This window comes from Dacryopinax primogenitus (assembly GCF_000292625.1).
Source record: "Dacryopinax primogenitus strain DJM-731 SS1 chromosome Unknown DACRYscaffold_21, whole genome shotgun sequence".
NCBI classification, from domain to species: Eukaryota; Fungi; Basidiomycota; class Dacrymycetes; order Dacrymycetales; family Dacrymycetaceae; genus Dacryopinax; species Dacryopinax primogenitus.
Window position 1 is genome coordinate 620,445 of NW_024467218.1, and position 15,535 is coordinate 635,979.

At 54.0% G+C, this 15,535-nt stretch overlaps 7 protein-coding genes across 7 annotated transcripts; 3 read left to right on the forward strand and 4 right to left on the reverse strand.

The window, feature by feature from the left end:
• Positions 1-672: 672 nt before the first annotated feature.
• On the forward strand, positions 673-2,812 carry DACRYDRAFT_91375 (glycoside hydrolase; the record flags this gene model as incomplete). Its single annotated transcript, XM_040777007.1, has 3 exons — positions 673-733; positions 777-1,277; positions 1,326-2,812. 3 exons carry the CDS (start codon positions 673-675, stop codon positions 2,810-2,812), a joined length of 2,049 nt encoding a protein of 682 aa, XP_040624862.1.
• Positions 2,813-2,926: 114 nt separating this feature from the next.
• On the reverse strand, positions 2,927-4,259 carry DACRYDRAFT_119147 (uncharacterized protein; the record flags this gene model as incomplete). Its single annotated transcript, XM_040770730.1, has 2 exons — positions 3,439-4,259; positions 2,927-3,392 (listed from the first exon to the last, which is right to left on the reverse strand). Exons 1-2 carry the CDS (start codon positions 3,975-3,977, stop codon positions 2,927-2,929), a joined length of 1,005 nt encoding a protein of 334 aa, XP_040624863.1. The 5' UTR covers positions 3,978-4,259.
• Positions 4,260-6,184: 1,925 nt separating this feature from the next.
• DACRYDRAFT_24877 (uncharacterized protein) lies at positions 6,185-7,554 on the reverse strand. The gene is made up of 3 exons (XM_040773892.1): positions 7,286-7,554; positions 6,661-7,229; positions 6,185-6,599 (listed from the first exon to the last, which is right to left on the reverse strand). Exon 3 carries the CDS (start codon positions 6,430-6,432, stop codon positions 6,232-6,234), a length of 201 nt encoding a protein of 66 aa, XP_040624864.1. The 5' UTR covers positions 6,433-6,599; positions 6,661-7,229; positions 7,286-7,554; the 3' UTR covers positions 6,185-6,231.
• Positions 7,555-7,741: 187 nt separating this feature from the next.
• Positions 7,742-9,432, forward strand: DACRYDRAFT_111484 (uncharacterized protein; the record flags this gene model as incomplete). The annotated part of the gene is made up of 5 exons (XM_040769245.1): positions 7,742-7,837; positions 7,887-8,301; positions 8,351-8,789; positions 8,835-9,197; positions 9,399-9,432. 5 exons carry the CDS (start codon positions 7,742-7,744, stop codon positions 9,430-9,432), a joined length of 1,347 nt encoding a protein of 448 aa, XP_040624865.1.
• Positions 9,433-9,689: 257 nt separating this feature from the next.
• DACRYDRAFT_111485 (uncharacterized protein) lies at positions 9,690-10,184 on the reverse strand (the record flags this gene model as incomplete). Its single annotated transcript, XM_040769246.1, has 2 exons — positions 9,690-10,137; positions 10,180-10,184. 2 exons carry the CDS (start codon positions 10,182-10,184, stop codon positions 9,690-9,692), a joined length of 453 nt encoding a protein of 150 aa, XP_040624866.1.
• Positions 10,185-10,371: 187 nt separating this feature from the next.
• Positions 10,372-12,595, forward strand: DACRYDRAFT_102222 (seven-hairpin glycosidase; the record flags this gene model as incomplete). Its single annotated transcript, XM_040767621.1, has 7 exons — positions 10,372-10,844; positions 10,900-11,418; positions 11,465-11,476; positions 11,528-11,675; positions 11,746-12,165; positions 12,211-12,236; positions 12,299-12,595. Exons 1-7 carry the CDS (start codon positions 10,587-10,589, stop codon positions 12,593-12,595), a joined length of 1,680 nt encoding a protein of 559 aa, XP_040624867.1. The 5' UTR covers positions 10,372-10,586.
• A 372-nt stretch (positions 12,596-12,967) lies between these two features.
• Positions 12,968-15,006, reverse strand: DACRYDRAFT_24880 (alpha-glucosidase). The gene is made up of 4 exons (XM_040773893.1): positions 14,912-15,006; positions 14,722-14,849; positions 14,345-14,660; positions 12,968-14,289 (listed from the first exon to the last, which is right to left on the reverse strand). Exons 1-4 carry the CDS (start codon positions 14,957-14,959, stop codon positions 13,030-13,032), a joined length of 1,752 nt encoding a protein of 583 aa, XP_040624868.1. The 5' UTR covers positions 14,960-15,006; the 3' UTR covers positions 12,968-13,029.
• Positions 15,007-15,535: the final 529 nt, after the last annotated feature.

Sequence of the window (15,535 nt, forward strand, 5' to 3'; positions counted from 1 at the left end):
TTGCAGATGTAATGTGGGCTGATGAAAGAGTGTTCGCAGGCGTTCGAGCAGCAATATTCCGCAGAGCATTTCGAGGAACCCGAGGGTAGTGCGAGAATCCAGTGTCATAAATACCAGCTGAGACCTGTAGTGAATTACAGTGCAAACAAAAGAGGAGCACTGTCAGAAGTGCGATCTCCGTCAATGGAAAATGCTTTGAAATTAGAGCACAGTGGTCGAAAGAAAGATAAGCAGAGCAAATTGTAGAAAGAAGGTTCAGGAGATAGGAGAAGCTCGCGGCCAATCAGAGACAAACTGATCGAGGAGAGATTGTATCACGTGCACGGATTCAGATCGTCCACGCGTTCCTGCGTTCTTCCGAACTTCAGTTGTGCATGTTCTCACCTCATTGTTGTTATCCATGCCATAGACTCATGGAAACCAGAACGAGCAGCATTCTCTTGCGGGATTGTCGGACAACTCAACGCCTTGATGAGCGACGCTTATGTCAGGCAAGACTCAATGCCAGCACACATATCATATCTCAACCCAAATCTGAATCGCGCACGACCACAATACGACATGCGCTGTACATGAAATATTCTAAATGGATCGATTTTTCATTCGCGGCACGACAGATCGGATATATGACGATGCATCGGCACGGAGAATCAGCAGCAAGCGTTCCTGCATATGCTCGCTCAACTTACTCTTGACCGCGATGACGATTCCCCTGCTGCTACCTCTTATTTTGGTTTTTCTTCTGGTCCTGACGCCTCCAACCACAAACACGACAGCTCAGATTCCCTCGATTGCTAGCTTCGAATTCTCGCGGGGCGCCCCGTTTCTCCTGACTGCTGCAACACGTGTCCTCGTGGACTCAAATTATGCCAATACTGGGTCTCCTTCTCTTCTCGATTTTGCTACAATTTTCCGGCAAGATCTACTAGAAGTTACTGGATTTGATTACCTACCACAGGTGTCGCTTGCGTCCGATGGCGGTCTTAGCGGTATCATCTACCTGACGCTCGGTGCTTCCGACTATTCGCTTTATAATGGCCAGGCAACAGATGAAGGATACGAATTTGATGTCAGCCATCAAACGATCACCATTAAAGGTAGCGGGGCTCGAGGTGCATGGTGGGGCACACGAACTCTGTTGCAGCAGGCGATCGTCAGTGACAAGATGTCAGGCTTCATGACCGTGCCTTCTGGTTCAGGGTGGGATGCTCCTGGCTGGGAAGTGCGGGGTTTCATGCTGGATGCTGGTCGTCATTGGTTCGAAACATCTTTTCTGAGTACATTCTCTGTTCATCTGTCATTTACGACATCTAATATATTTGAAGCCGATCTCTGCACATACGCCTCTTTCTTCAAATTGAACGAGTTCCACATTCACGCATCCGACAATCTATGGGACCCGAACTGGCTCTACACCGATCTTTGGCCAGAGCTGTACTCAGGCTTCCGGTTTCGACCCGCCAACGATTCTGCAAACTACGGCGTCGTGCCTCAGTTGAACGAAAGTTGGTCCCAGTCCGATTTCCAGGCGATGCAAAGCAGTTGCGCTGCACACGGGATCACCATTGTTCCAGAGATCGATACGCCAGGGCACTCGCTTGCCATCAGCCAGTGGAAGCCGGAGCTCATGCTTGCGGGAAATCCTGATCAGCTGAATTTATCCTATCCTGCGACGATCCCGACGATCCAAGACTTGTGGGAGGAGTTCCTGCCCTGGTTCACTTCTACCGAAATCTCGATCGGGGCTGACGAGTACCCTTCCCAGTATGCGGACGAATACATCTATTTCGTGAACGACATGGCCGACTACGTCTACGCTCGATCAAGGAAAAGTATCCGCGTTTGGGGCACGTACGAACCGAGCAACACTTCCTCCATCTCTAAGAACGTGACGATCCAGCACTGGGATTTCCCGGGGGATACGATCCCCGTCCAGCTCCTGGCCGACGGGTACAAAGTGATCAACAGCGAGCAAGTGTTCCTCTATCTAGACGGGAAGACCTCCGACGGCAACCAGTTCCCTCTCTCACTGAACGAGTCCCTTTTCTGGACCGGCGCACCAGGCGAAGTAGGCTGGGCACCAAACGTCTTCTCCGCCACAGACGAGTCGAACAACACATACCCCGGCGACCCCGGGCTCCGAGGGGCCATCTTCGCACTCTGGGAAGACTGGGGGAACAACGCTACCGATCCTTTGGAAGTCTACCTCCAGCTGAGCAAGAGCATCACTCTTTTTGGGGAGAAAAGCTGGGCTGGATCGGGGGTGCGAAGCACGCAGCTCACGCAAGAGCAGTTCGATTCCGTTTATCCGGCACTGAATGCCCGCGCCCCGGGCCAGAACCTGAACCGTGCTGTGAAGCCCCTTGGCCCCCAAGGGGAAGTCTTCTCCCTCAACTTTGGGGGACACGACTTCAGCCAAGGGCCAGTGGGTACAGGTGTGCAGAGTGTAGGCCCGCCGTACGTTCTGAGCGTCACGCTCACTCCCCTCTCAGGGGAAGGCACGCTCTTCCGAGGAGAGGACACGGCGCTCCTCTTACAGAACCTGACGTTTGTTGATGTCCCCACCAACACCTATTTCTCACTTCCGCTCAGCCTACCCCTGGGCGTACAGAGCACGCTTGAAATCCACGCTACCTGTGAATATACCTACCTTCTCCTCCAGGGGCAGGGGCGGGAAGTATACTGGACGACGCGGATGGATATTTGGGGGGAGAGGATGCAACTGGGGAACATGAGCTTCCCTGCGCCTTCGGCATGGATAGGAGAAGGGTTCGAGGGGGAGATTGGGGAGGTGGTCTTGCGTTTAGGCTAGTAGAGGTTAAGATACGTTGTACATTCTAGGCTACGAGTACATAGTACATACATGGGTAGTGTACAGTATAAGTCCACTGGAATACAATACTCTACAGGAAAACCAAGCAAGATCCTACGAAAATCCGAGTACAACGGGACTAACCGGAGTGCGCAACTCCCTCCTCCCCTCCCCCTCTCCCAGTCCCTTAGCAGCGACCTTCCCCTCACTTACCAGTACTCCTAAGCCCAGCCTCCTCAGTCCCAGCTCGACATCTTCAGGCTGCTCCGTCTCCCACCCACGGACACTCACGCCCACCTGTTTGCGCCTTGCGTACTCCAGTAAGGAGGGGTCGAGCAAGCAAGCATGTACGAGCGCCCGGATCGTACTGAGGGGAGTGTCGGACGCGTGGAGTACGGTTCCCTGTTCCAGGGAGTGGACGAGCTGGAATGCGAGGGTTTGCGGGGCGTAGCTCGCTGGTGGGGGGAGGGAGCGGGTCGTTAGCCGGCGGAGGGAGGCGTAGAATGCCCATAACCGGTTGAGCGTTGCAGACGTGACCAGGGACTGGGAGGTCACATGTAGCCTTATGAGGAATAGTTCGCTGTCCTACGTTAGTGAGGCCGGGGGGGAGGGTTAGGGAGACGTACAGGTCTAGCAGCCGTACTACGCCCTCCCTCCGCTCTTCGGCTTGTGAACCTGTACCCCACTCGCCTTCCGTATCCGACTCCCTTAACCACTGGTTCACTTTCTCGAGCGCTTCCTGGCAGCTGAGCGCAAGATGTGAAAAAAGATACCTGTTCTCGCCCGGTGCTGGGAGGGGGGAGAGGGCGTGAGCCGCGATGAGGAGGACTTGCTGGCGGGCGTCGATGAGTGTTCCGAGGAGGGGACCGGTGAGAGGGGGGAGGAGGGAGATCCCTGGATGGGGAAGGGAGGGGGAGGCGAGAGGATCGGAAGGGAGGGAGAGGGAGAGGGGGTGAGGGGGAAGAGAGGCGAAGTGCGAGGCTGGGAAGGTTGGGTGCGTTGGTGTTAGGGTTGGGGAGGGAGAAGGAAAGAGAGGAGGGGGGTGGAAGGCGAACACTGTTGTGCACGTGGGGGATGTGCAGGTGGGCATGGGCATGGGAGATGAGAGCATGGGAGAGGGAGAATCGACGTGCATCCAGCTGTTGTCGGTGTAGGTCGGGTACATCTTGTGTTGTTGACCTGAGGGGTCGAGATGAGATGAATTGGGAGCAGAAGAGGGAGAGTGGGAGAGCTTGTTATATGCGCCAAGCTGGGAGGTCCGCGACAGAGGGCGATGTACCGATACAACGATATACCGATACTTGATATCGTATTGTTGAAGTTCCGGCTAGTTTGAACTATTGATGTGTGATTCGGAAGCTCAAGAGACGAGACATGACAGTCCATGGAAGAGTTCCAAGAGCAATAATATCAGCACCAATAGCCATAGTATCAGCACCAGAAGCAATGTGAATCATAGTAAGATCCGTGTCGGCATATAAAGCAGCCAGTCTCAGCATGTTGAGTCGGAAGCTGGTGGCGGTCTGGAACGAGTGAGGCGGAAAAATATCGGCGTCGGATGCAACAAAGTGGTTGGCGGCTGTGCTGTTCCTCGGCCATGACCCATCTTATCTCCGACAGTTTCTTTGGTTTTACGACGATTGTTGACAGTACTGTACACACGAGTAGGATGCTTGTGCCCTCCCCCGTCTCTCTCTCGCACAGCTATAGGTCGCAACTCACTGATGTCTGGGGATTGACAACAACTTCCTCTCTACCCTCCCCCACCTGGGAGTGAACCCTCACCTCACGCCCAATACCGCACAGTTTCCGTGTTCCAAATCATTATCCGCCACGTCGGCGGCCTGGTCTCGGCCCGCCAGCTCCCGGAGAAGAAAAAACAGGCGCGGACCAACCGATTTGAGATTATCGCGCACAAACGTGCGTATACCTGGACCAAAGGGACCAAGAGGTAGACGTGAAGCCTTGCCCCTGACTCGATTTCGTCGCTGTTTCGTCCCTATGTCCACATTTGATCTCGTATGCTTTCACCCCATTGACATACATGCGATGGACTTACGGAGACCAAATTGAACAGCATCTGCTTGGGGTCATGTCACAATCGTCAACGTCTTGATGAGCAGTGCTTATGCCAGGCAACACGAGTCAGCGCCAGCACACATATCTCTTCAATCCAACTCTGAATTGCGCACGACTACAGGTCCGCCAAAACGACATGTGCCGTACATCTATTCTGAAACGGTCAAATCTTGACTCGTGGCGGGAGCGGGACAGATCAGATATCTGATCAATTGGTACGGCGACTCAGCAGCAATCGTTTCCGCCCCACTTGGGCTTGATCGCGACGACGATTCTGCATACTGCTGCTACCGCTGATTCTACTTTCTTCCCTGGTCTCAACGACTTCAGCGACGAATGCCAATAGTGGTTCTCCTTCTCTACTCAACTTTGCTACGTTTTTCTAGAAGGATCTATTAGAGGTTACTGGATTTAATTATCTGCCAGAGGTGTCGCTAGCATCCGATGCCGATCTTGGCGGTCTCATCTACCTAACGCTTGGTGCTATCAATTACTCTCTGTACGACGGCCAGTGAAGGATACGAGTTTGATGTCATCCGCCAAACGAGCGTTATCCCACGCAGGGGGACTCGAAGTGCATGGTGTAGCACACGAACTTTGCTGGTGCAGGCGATCCTGAGAGAACAAATATCGGGATTCATGACGGTGTGTTTCGGTTCTGGACAGGATGCACCTGCGAGGGAAGCGCGGGGTTTTGCTGGATGCCGGTCGTCATTTCTTCCATACGTGGTTCTTAAGTACGTCCTTCGTTCATCTATCACTTACGACATCTAATATCTCCAGAGTTGATCTCTGCACCTACGGCTTTACCTTCAAGTTGAACGAATTTCACATTCACGCATCCGACAATTTGTTAGACCCGAACTGGATCTCCACCGATCTCTGGCCAGAGCTCTACTCAGGCTTCCGATTCAGACCAGCCAACATCTTACAAACTACGGTGTCGTGCTTCAGTTGAATAAAATCCGTACCCAGTCCCATTTTCAGGCGATGCAAACCACCTGTGCTGCGCATGGGATCACCATCGTTCCGGTGCACGATACGTCAGAATACCCGCTTGCCATCAGTCAGTCAAATTCAGCCATCTACCATTTATATGAAGTGACAATATGCGATGACACTGAAATAGCAACATATAATGATGGAACCTCGGCATATCTACAAAACAAGGGTCTCGTATACATATTAGAAGCAATCGCGGTCGTTACCAGGTGATATACAATTTCAGTTTTCCGTGGTTGTCATACACCTGTAGGTCACGGACGAGTTGGTCAACATCGGTGGCTCCAGACACAAATCATACTGCATACTTTGTAGTTCCTTTCCTGCTCAGAGCATAATCATGTGAGCATTGACCATTCAAAATGAAATGTATCCTGAATACGTACTATTCCTTGGGATGCACCAACTGGATTCGGCATCGTCGGATCACATGAATACTCAACCTTTGCCCAGACGGCCTGCGTCACCGTGGCTTCACGGAAATCATGGACCGATTGACCGTACAAGTTCCTCAAGGACGAATTACCTCGGGCACTCATTGTGACGTTTCCGAATTCAGGAATGTTGAAACGGACAGTAGTGTTGCAACGGGAGTCATTACCTTCCTATCGGTTCTTCAGCAATGAAAATACGCCGTGAACCTGTATGACGCACACCCTGAATAGTAGGGCGTCCACCAACTGGAATGGATAAAAGACCGGAAAAGCTACAGTAAGAAGAAAGGTTCTCAGTCGATGCAGACTAGGATGAGGAGGCGATGAACTCACGTCGTTGGCATGGCTGAAATTGTGCTGGCGGGAGGAGTTGGAAGAGCGTGCTGCAGGTTTCGAGGTTCCGAGTCCTGAGCTCGGGGTGCAGAGGTAGTATGCGTCGCTTTATATAGAGCTAGAGGGGTGTAGGAAGAACAATGACGCGATTTCAGTCCTTAGTCGCAAGGGCCATGCATGCCAAATTGGCCCAGGCCAGAGCTAGGACTCTGTCCTGAGTGCTAGGATGCCCCAGGACAACTCAGTAAGGAGTTGCGGTCGGTCATTTACAACTGCCGGTCTTCCCCACTTCCCGTTCTTCCAATTTCCGGTCTTCCCAAATACCGGTCTTTCGAACCGCCGGTCTGTGGAGAAGCCTGCAAACCCGGAGACCTGTGGTTGCCTGACTTCCAGAAGATCTCGACTGGATGATATTGATGTGCGGGCAGCAACAATTAATTCCCATCCTCTTTCCTGCCGCATCATGGGGCCAAAAGGGCTGCTGGCAAGTCGTGTTGTGATAGGGATCTCATGTGGCTGGCAGGACTAGAGCGGATAAGCGCCGGGGCGAAATGGGTACGAGAGGCTCCCTGGTACGTGATCGTCAGCGATAAGCAGCCGATTTGCCGTCATGCAGATTACACACCGCTGAGTGGGGGCATGATAGAGAGCGGTACATGTCTGGACATGTGTCCTTCGGTACTGCATAGTGCTGCCAGTTTGCGTGTATGGTCTGGACACGCGCGAACTTTGCGCCATACGGCAGTTCAGCTGGCTAATCCTATCCTTCTTGCTGTCCACTTTCTTCCACACTTACCTTTAGGCTGGTAAAATTAGACAGAACCTCGTCACAGAGCCTTTTGGAGTCGATACCTCACATAAGGAGTAGAAACGTGATTGTCAGTCCTGTACAACACAACACGGGCAGATGGAAAAAACATATTGGCTCGGCATCCGAGAGATGGAAAGACCAGTGGCTGTGTACTGGTCGGCCATAACCGCGGCCTTATCCCCGACATTCCCTGGACCCTTGCGGCCATTGAACCGTTTCGTCGTGATCCTGCATTGTCCTAACACTTGTCTGCGCCGGCGCAACCTCAAGATGTCCCAAAAGTCCCCCCTCCCCTACATCGCCTTCTGCGTACTCAACATTTACGTCCTCCGCAGCGTGAACGAAGTCCTCCTCAAGCCCTATATGGTGTGCCCCACCCAACAGAGTCTGCGCGCACCTAACCCATTCGATGCAGGACGAACCCTTCCACGTCCCCCAGGCACAACGTTACTGTTCTTTCGAGTTCGACACGTACGACCCGAAACTAACCACCCCGCCTGGGCTGTATCTCTTCTCTCTAGGAATCTCCAAGCTCTTCGCTATGCGCTGCTCCCTCCCCCTGCTGCGATTTCACAGCACTCTGCTGCTTCTCTCCCTTCCCCCAATCCTCTCCCACCTCCTGCCTTTGCTCCAGCCCCCACCGTGCTCCGAGCCCCCTCGCACGTTTTTGGAAACACTCAGACCCGGGTGGGAGGCCATCGTACTGGGTTTCATGCCCGTGGCGTGGTTCACCGGGTTCTTGTACTATACCGACCTGGGCGCGGTGGTCTTCGCCCTGGGAGCGATCGTAGCGGCCAAACGGGGGCAGAGCGGGCTTGCAGCACTACTCGGTATGCCTTTCCTAGAGCTGGGAGAGAGGATAGCTGATCAAGGATGCAGGTACAGTGGGTTGCTTGTTTAGGCAAACGAATATCGTCTGGCTGGGATATGCAGCTTCCCTCCAAGCGCTCGAGATCCTCCACCGCCCGTCCCCTTCCAAACCCCATCTCGCCGACCCAACACTATCACTCACTTCCCCCACCCTTCTCCTGCGCACCCTCCTCTCCCTCCCCTCGCTCTGTCTCTCCCGCCTCCCTGAGCTCTTATCCCACCTCTGGCCCTACGTCCTTCCCCTAACATCGTTCTGCGCCTTCGTACTCTGGAACGGCGGGATAGCACTTGGGGATAGGGCACACCATGAGCCCACGCCGCACTGGGTGCTCCCAATGTACTTCCTCGTCTTCAGTACCGCGCTTGCTGCTCCTGCCTTGGCGGGGGGCCCGCTCGGAGTCCTAGGGTTGGGGAGGGTCGTAGCGAGCAAGATTTTCTCCACGCCGCGGTACGCCTCCCACCGTCTCACTTTTCATCAACTAACGGCCTCCAGGCGGATAGGCTTCACACTTGCCTGGACGGCAGTATTATGCATCCTCATTAATAGGTATACGATTGCCCACCCCTTCCTCCTCTCCGACAACAGGCACTACCCGTTTTACCTCTGGCGGCGGCTTATCTCCCCCTTTCCGCTCGCGCGGTACCTCTGGGCTCCCGTTTACCTCCTCTGCTTCAGGATCTGGACAATAAGGCTAGGGGAACAGCCCTTGCTACCCCTACTCTCCCTCGCCATATGTACACTTGCAACTCTGGTCCCGACCCCATTGTTAGAACCGAGATACTTTATCATCCCTTTCCTCCTGCTGCGGTGTTATTTGGAGACGAGCGCGCTGGGCGTCGCGGGGGAAGGATTGGGGTATGCGGCACTGGATGGGGGGAGCATGGCCGTGTTTTTGGGGAAGCCGTTTGATGGAGGTTGGGGAGTTGGGAAGGGGAGGTTGATGTGGTAGTCGAGGCAGGTTGATATTGGAATGCAATACCTAATGTGGGACACGCCTTTTCTGATAGGAGCGCGTTTTCATTGTGTCACGTGAGCCACTCTGATGGGCTTGGCCAGGATCGAAACTCCACTCGGCATGCCGGCGCCGTGAGCCCGTGACACTGACCAACAGACACGTTACCTCCTCTTCCTATTTTCATTCGCCAAACCCAATCGCTGAGGCGCTGTCTCAGGCTAAACTAGAACAAGAATCTAATATAGTAGGAATGTGATGCCAAGAGAGTTGAGGGGGAAAAGGCTTGGCGTGACCAGAAAGTGAATGGACGCCGGCCCTAACCAGCGAAGACAGCCTCAATAACATCGACAACATCTCCAATGTTGCATTACTCAAATCATAACTGCAACTAATTATCTGAGCATGATCTCAGTGACCCATTCTATGTTCGCCAGCCCGAGCTCCTGCAACCACACCCGGAACTCCTTTCCCTTCTCCGTCTCCGGGACTTGTACATGGTCGAACCGGCTGTGTGCCGTTTGACCGTCTTGTTCCGCCTGATGGAGGTTGAGGTTTGAGAAGTCGGCCGTCAACCTCCTCCTCCCAATCTCCAGCAAGACCGCGTCCACGGATACGTTCCAATTGATGGCAACGTTCTGGTGGGTCGGCCAGATGAACTCAAGATTCCACCACATCCGCTTCACCTGTTCCCCTCCTTTATGCCGCTCCTTCCACAGATAACTGTCGATCTTGTTCAGTTGATCATACCGGTTGTTCTCCTCGATGCCAAGAGACGGGAGCCAGGCGTTCCATACTGGCCATTCGACGCGGTATCCACTGACAGCCCATACAGCGACACCCCTATCGATATATAAGCACTGCATATACGGACACTGGACGTACATCATAAGATGACGGTAGAAAGGCTTGGCGTGACCAGAAAGGAGAAATGGACCGCAGGGGATTGAGATTGAATTCCTCCCGCAGAGGGTTCTTGTTACAGGTGAGAGCCTAAACCTGTGCCCAGAGTTAGACCACACACACAGAGCTTGCTGGCAGCTCGGAGTCGGCAGTCGGACATCGGTCTTTTCCCCTGTTTTCTCACTCTTTTATTTCTTGCATTTTGTCTCGTCTTATTGTTACTTCTGGATAGAAGTGACAGGGGGATCGGAGAAGTAGGACTGCCAGGTGGCACCACCCTCGGCTCAATCAGCAAACCCAGCGCGGACTATCCTTCATTCATTCCGATCACCAACTGTGACCACCAATAGCAGCCACTTGGTGCCCATCCTTCCTTCTGCCAAACCGTCATGCACCCCCTCGCTCTCCTCCCCTTCCTCCTCCTCCTCATCCCCACCAATGCCAGACGCGTCCAACACCCCAACCTGCCGCACACCGCCCTCATGCGTACGCGCGCTGCCGAGGTCCGGCAGACTTTTGAACAAGCGTTCGAGGACTACCGCTTGTATGCGTGGGGACATGACGAGCTTGCACCGCTCACGATGAGGGGGTATGATACGCGCAATGGGTGGGGAGCGACGATTGTCGATAGCATGAGTACGATGCTTGTGCGCCCTCTTCTCTCACTCTTTGCGTGAAACATTGATCCTTGGTCATGGATAGGTCATGGGGCTTGACGAGCTCTTCCTCTCTACCCTCCCTCACCTAGAAGCGACAAACTTCACCTCCCCCCCAAAACCGGGCACTGTCTCCGTGTTCGAAACGATCATCCGCTACGTCGGCGGCCTGGTCTCGGCCTACGAGCTCTCGGGGAAGAAACACCAGGTGCTGATCGACCAAGCCGCGACCCTCGCGCACAAACTTGCGCATGCTTGGACCGAAGGGAGGGAAGAAAATGCCCCCCGGAACATGCCCTACACCTGGATGAACTTCGTCACCAACCAGCCTGAGACGGGCGTTGTAGGCCTCGCCACGGCCGGGACGAACATCCTCGAGTTTGCCAAACTCTCAAAGTACTCCGGGAACGCCACGTTCTTCGATTTGGCAAAACGGTCCATGGACGCTGTCCTCCGCACGACTCAGTTCCGCCCGGGGCTGTTTGGGGAGGCGTATAGCCCCTTGCTGGAGATAGTCGTGAATGATAAAGTTAGCTTTGGGCCGAATTCGGACTCGTTCTACGAGGTGCGACATATTTTCTGTTGCGGGATAGTCACTGACCCCAGAGCAGTATTTGATCAAGGTGCGCATTTCCAGTTTGGAGTGGAAGGAGAGTGCGAGCTGATGCGAGTAGTATGCGCATATGACGGGAAACGCTGATCCTGTTTATATGGACACTTGGCTTACGGGGGTGAACAGTGCTATGGAGAACATGTTATTCAAGAGCACGGTGGGTGACTGGCTCTGGCTCAGCGACTGGAGCAACCGCACGGGTTACAGTTGTGCGTCCCCCTCTTCTCCTTCTTCCCTCTTCCAGTCCGGATCGCGGTTCACTCCACTCACCCTGTGCAGATCAGTTCTCCCACCTCGCGTGCTACCTCCCCGGCAACTGGCTCCTCGGCGCCCGTCTAGCACACAACAGCACGATCTACCGCACCGCCCTCTCGCTAGCCGAGTCCTGCGCCCATACCTACTCTTCCACGCCCCTCGGTATTGGCCCCGAATCATGGCACTACGTTCCCGTTGGCGTGGAGTACGCCGCTCAACCGTACCAAGGCAGCCGTGCGGCGGAGATTTACGGCGAGCGCGGGTACTGGACCTCGGATGCATCCTATATCCTCCGTCCGGAGGTAGTGGAGAGCATGTTCTACGCATGGAGGATCACTGGAAACCCCATTTGGCAGGAGAGGGTCTGGGCCGCTTTCGAGGCTGTCAGGAAACATTGTAAAGCCCCAGCGGGATTTGCGAGCTTGATCACGGTGGAAACCGATTGTGAGCTGCTACTTTGATTCTGGGGTTGTGCTGATACGGGAATAGCACCTGTGAGGAAGGACGAGTCCGAGGTGAGCATAATCCCTCCCCTAGGTAGGCAGGCCGATGGCTAACATGCACTCGCGCGCTTCAGTCATTCTTCTACGCCGAACTGATGAAGTACTTCTACCTGACATTCTCCGACCCCTCCGTGATCCACCTCGACAAATACACGATCACGACCGAAGCGCATCCTCTTCTCCTAGAAACAGAGCAATTCGACTTTGGCCCAGAGCCGGCGTGGGTCGTCACTGAGGTAGAGGGTGACCAGAGGGTGGAGGAGGGAAGGGTGGACGGGTGTGGTGGGAGTGGCGGCACGGGCATGAGTCAGCTTATGATGCTTCTGGACTTTTACGTGCCTGCGCTAGAGAGGTGTAGTGCGACTTCCTGAGCTTGTGGGCTCTGCGTGTGCCGTGAGCGCTGGGGGTGCACTGGCGGGAGTGCAGGGACAGGGAGGAGGTGGGACTTAGCGGCTGCTTGCAGGAGGGAAGGAGGGTGGGCGGGAGGGATTTAAGCATCATGTATTTTGTATATCACATTTGAATATACCGGACGTCCTAGACTCCACTACCTAATTTGGAGTGGTTGGACTAGCCTTCCTCGGTGGGGCACGAGCAGGGAACAGAAGAGGACACCGGAGAACGGCCGAGATCCGTGTGCGCTGCGAAGATGGAAACTTGTTGTGCAGTATACGGGCGAGAAGGTGGCAAATCAGCCTAATTTGAGTTTCTCGTATATTATGAAATGAGTCAAACACGGCACTCGGGACAATGTCATTTATTACTGGCTCGCATGACAATGTCCAGCTTCTACCTCGCGTGCTCTTCAGGCGCCGTTCACCACCCGCTTCCCTTTATTAACATATATCCTCGCCTCATACGGTCTCAGCACATGTTTCCCCGCTTTAGGCAAGTTGCTCAGCAGCAGCTCTGGCTGACCCTTAAACGTCGAAGGAATGACGAACGACTGATCTTGATTCGTAAAGTTGAGCAGCACCAGCGCATTCTGGTCTCCATTCCGCTTGATGTACGTGATGGTGTTGTCGTCCTCGGATTCGTGGAGCTCAAACATGCCATATATGAAGAGCTCTTTGTACTCCTGCCTCAGCGTCAAGAGCTGGCGATAGAATGCAAGTACCGAATTGGCGTCCTTCTCCTCAGTAGCAGCATTTATCTCCTTGTAGCTGTCGTTCACCCGCATCCACGTGTCCTTCGCCGTGCTGAATCCAGCCTGGGATGAATCATCCCACTGTATGGGCGTGCGCCCGTGGTCTCGTGCCGTCCGCTGTGCGCCGTAGATGCCCTTCTCTAGCATGCCCTTGTCCGACCCTGCCATCCGGCGCAGCTCGACCATGTAGTCTATCGTGTTCAGATCTTTGTACTCCTTGTCGACGTCCCACGAGGGAGGCATGTTGACCATCCCCAGCTCCTCGCCTTGGAAGATAATGGGCGTGCCGGAGAGTGTCAGGAGGTACGTAGCGAGCATCTTGGCTCCTGCCACACGATACTTGGGGTCGTCGTTAGCAAACCGGCTGACAGAACGCGCCTGGTCGTGATTTTCCAAGTAGGTGGTGCACCAGCCATCATGTTCGGGGATAGCGAGCTTCTGCGCATCCTCTGTGATGGCCTTGAATAGCCTCAAACTCCAGTCCCGGTGCCACAGGCGCAGCTCTCCTCCGCCATGATCCATCGATGCGAGGTCGAACTGGATGACCATATCGAGTTCTTTCTCTTTCGTGCTGACGAAGGGGAGGACATCGTGGAAGTTTGGAGTATTAGGGCACTCGCCAATCGAGACAACGTCGTATCGTCCAAAACACTCACGGTGCATCTCCTTGAGGAACTCGTGCAGTCTTGGCCCGTTGGAATAGAACTTGTCAGCCGGCTGCCAGGGCGTACTCGGGTCGACTATGTCGGCATCAGGGAAATCGAGCCATTTGGAATACATGTTTACTGTGTCGATCCGGAAGCCGTTGACACCTTTGTCCAGCCAGTAGTTCACAGCTGTTGCATAGACTGCTTTCCGGACTTCGGGGTTCTCCCAATTCAGGTCGGGCTGTTGGGGTGCAAAGTAGTGGAGGTAGTACTGAACATCATCTGTGTCAGTAAAAAACACACGCGCGGATTACAGAATGGCATACCTCCTGCGTATGTTCATCCCACTGCCACACACTACCCCCAAAGTTGCTCCTCCAGTTATTCGGCGGTGCCCTCTTCCCATCTACCATCTTCGCCGGTTTCCAGATATACCAATCTCTCTTCGGACTTTGCTTGCTACTTCGACTCTCTTGAAACCATGCATGCTCGTGCGAGGTGTGGTTTACTACGAGGTCGAAGATGACTTTCATCCCACGCTCATGCACCCCAGAGATGAGCGCATCGATATCCGCTTTGGTGCCGTACGGCGCGTGCACGTCTTGGTAATCTGAGATATCGTAGCCCATGTCATACTGAGGTCTAGAAGAGATGTCACGTCGGTCCCCACAGACACGCAGCGAGCAGGAATTCAGGAACGCACGATTTGTAGAACGGACAGATCCAGAGTACGTTCACCCCGAGAGCCTTTAGATAGTCCAGCTTTGATATTATCCCGGGAATATCGCCCAATCCATCACCATTCGAGTCTTTGAAGCTAGCAGGATAGATCTGCATACACACGCAAGTCCCATTAGCGCATGTGCATATTGGTGAATCCTGCACACGGCTACCTGGTAGATAGTGGCCTCTTTCCACCACTTGGGCACGGTGCTCTCCATCTAGTTTGCGGTCTGGTAGAAATTGGATTAGAAAATGGGGGCGATCGTTGCAGGAAGTGTTGAGGCATGCCCGTTGCGGTGGTCCGAGACTATATATATGCTCCGGTGTGTGTGACCCAGGTGCACGAACACCCGTGCGAATAAACGCCGGGCACGCGCCCGTTCCACGTGAGTGAATACCTCCGATCTCGGTCCTCTTTCGGCGGTCACGTTGTCCGTGACCTTCGAGCTACCCACGTCAAGGGAAAATACCATTCTGGGCTTACCAACAGGCTTCTATATGCGTCATTCCTTGGGAAGACAGGCATGACCCTTACGCCGATATGGACGGAACATGCAAGAGTGACGTAATATCGAGTACACGTGTTGACTGCCAACACGGCCCCGTGCCCATCCTCCAGACCGTGCCGTATCCAGGCAAACATCACCCCAAGCTTTTCCTACCCTTTTCGGGGCTTTGAAAACGTGTTGACTCTATATCCAATCTATGATTGACATCTTTCTCTTCATACACCGGAACATACCAAGATCCGTCGGACTGATTTTGAGACCACCAGGTCAGACGACCTCAAATGG

Coding starts and splice junctions, on each gene's coding strand:
- DACRYDRAFT_24880 (XM_040773893.1), bottom strand. CDS start 14,959: ATGGAGAGCACCGTGCCCAAGTGGTGGAAAGAGGCCACTATCTACCAG. Junction 14,850..14,911: donor AAGAGGCCACTATCTACCAG/GTAGCCGTGTGC, acceptor GTGTGTATGCAG/ATCTATCCTGCTAGCTTCAA. Junction 14,661..14,721: donor ATCTGTCCGTTCTACAAATC/GTGCGTTCCTGA, acceptor CATCTCTTCTAG/ACCTCAGTATGACATGGGCT.
- DACRYDRAFT_24877 (XM_040773892.1), bottom strand. CDS start 6,432: ATGAGTGCCCGAGGTAATTCGTCCTTGAGGAACTTGTACGGTCAATCG.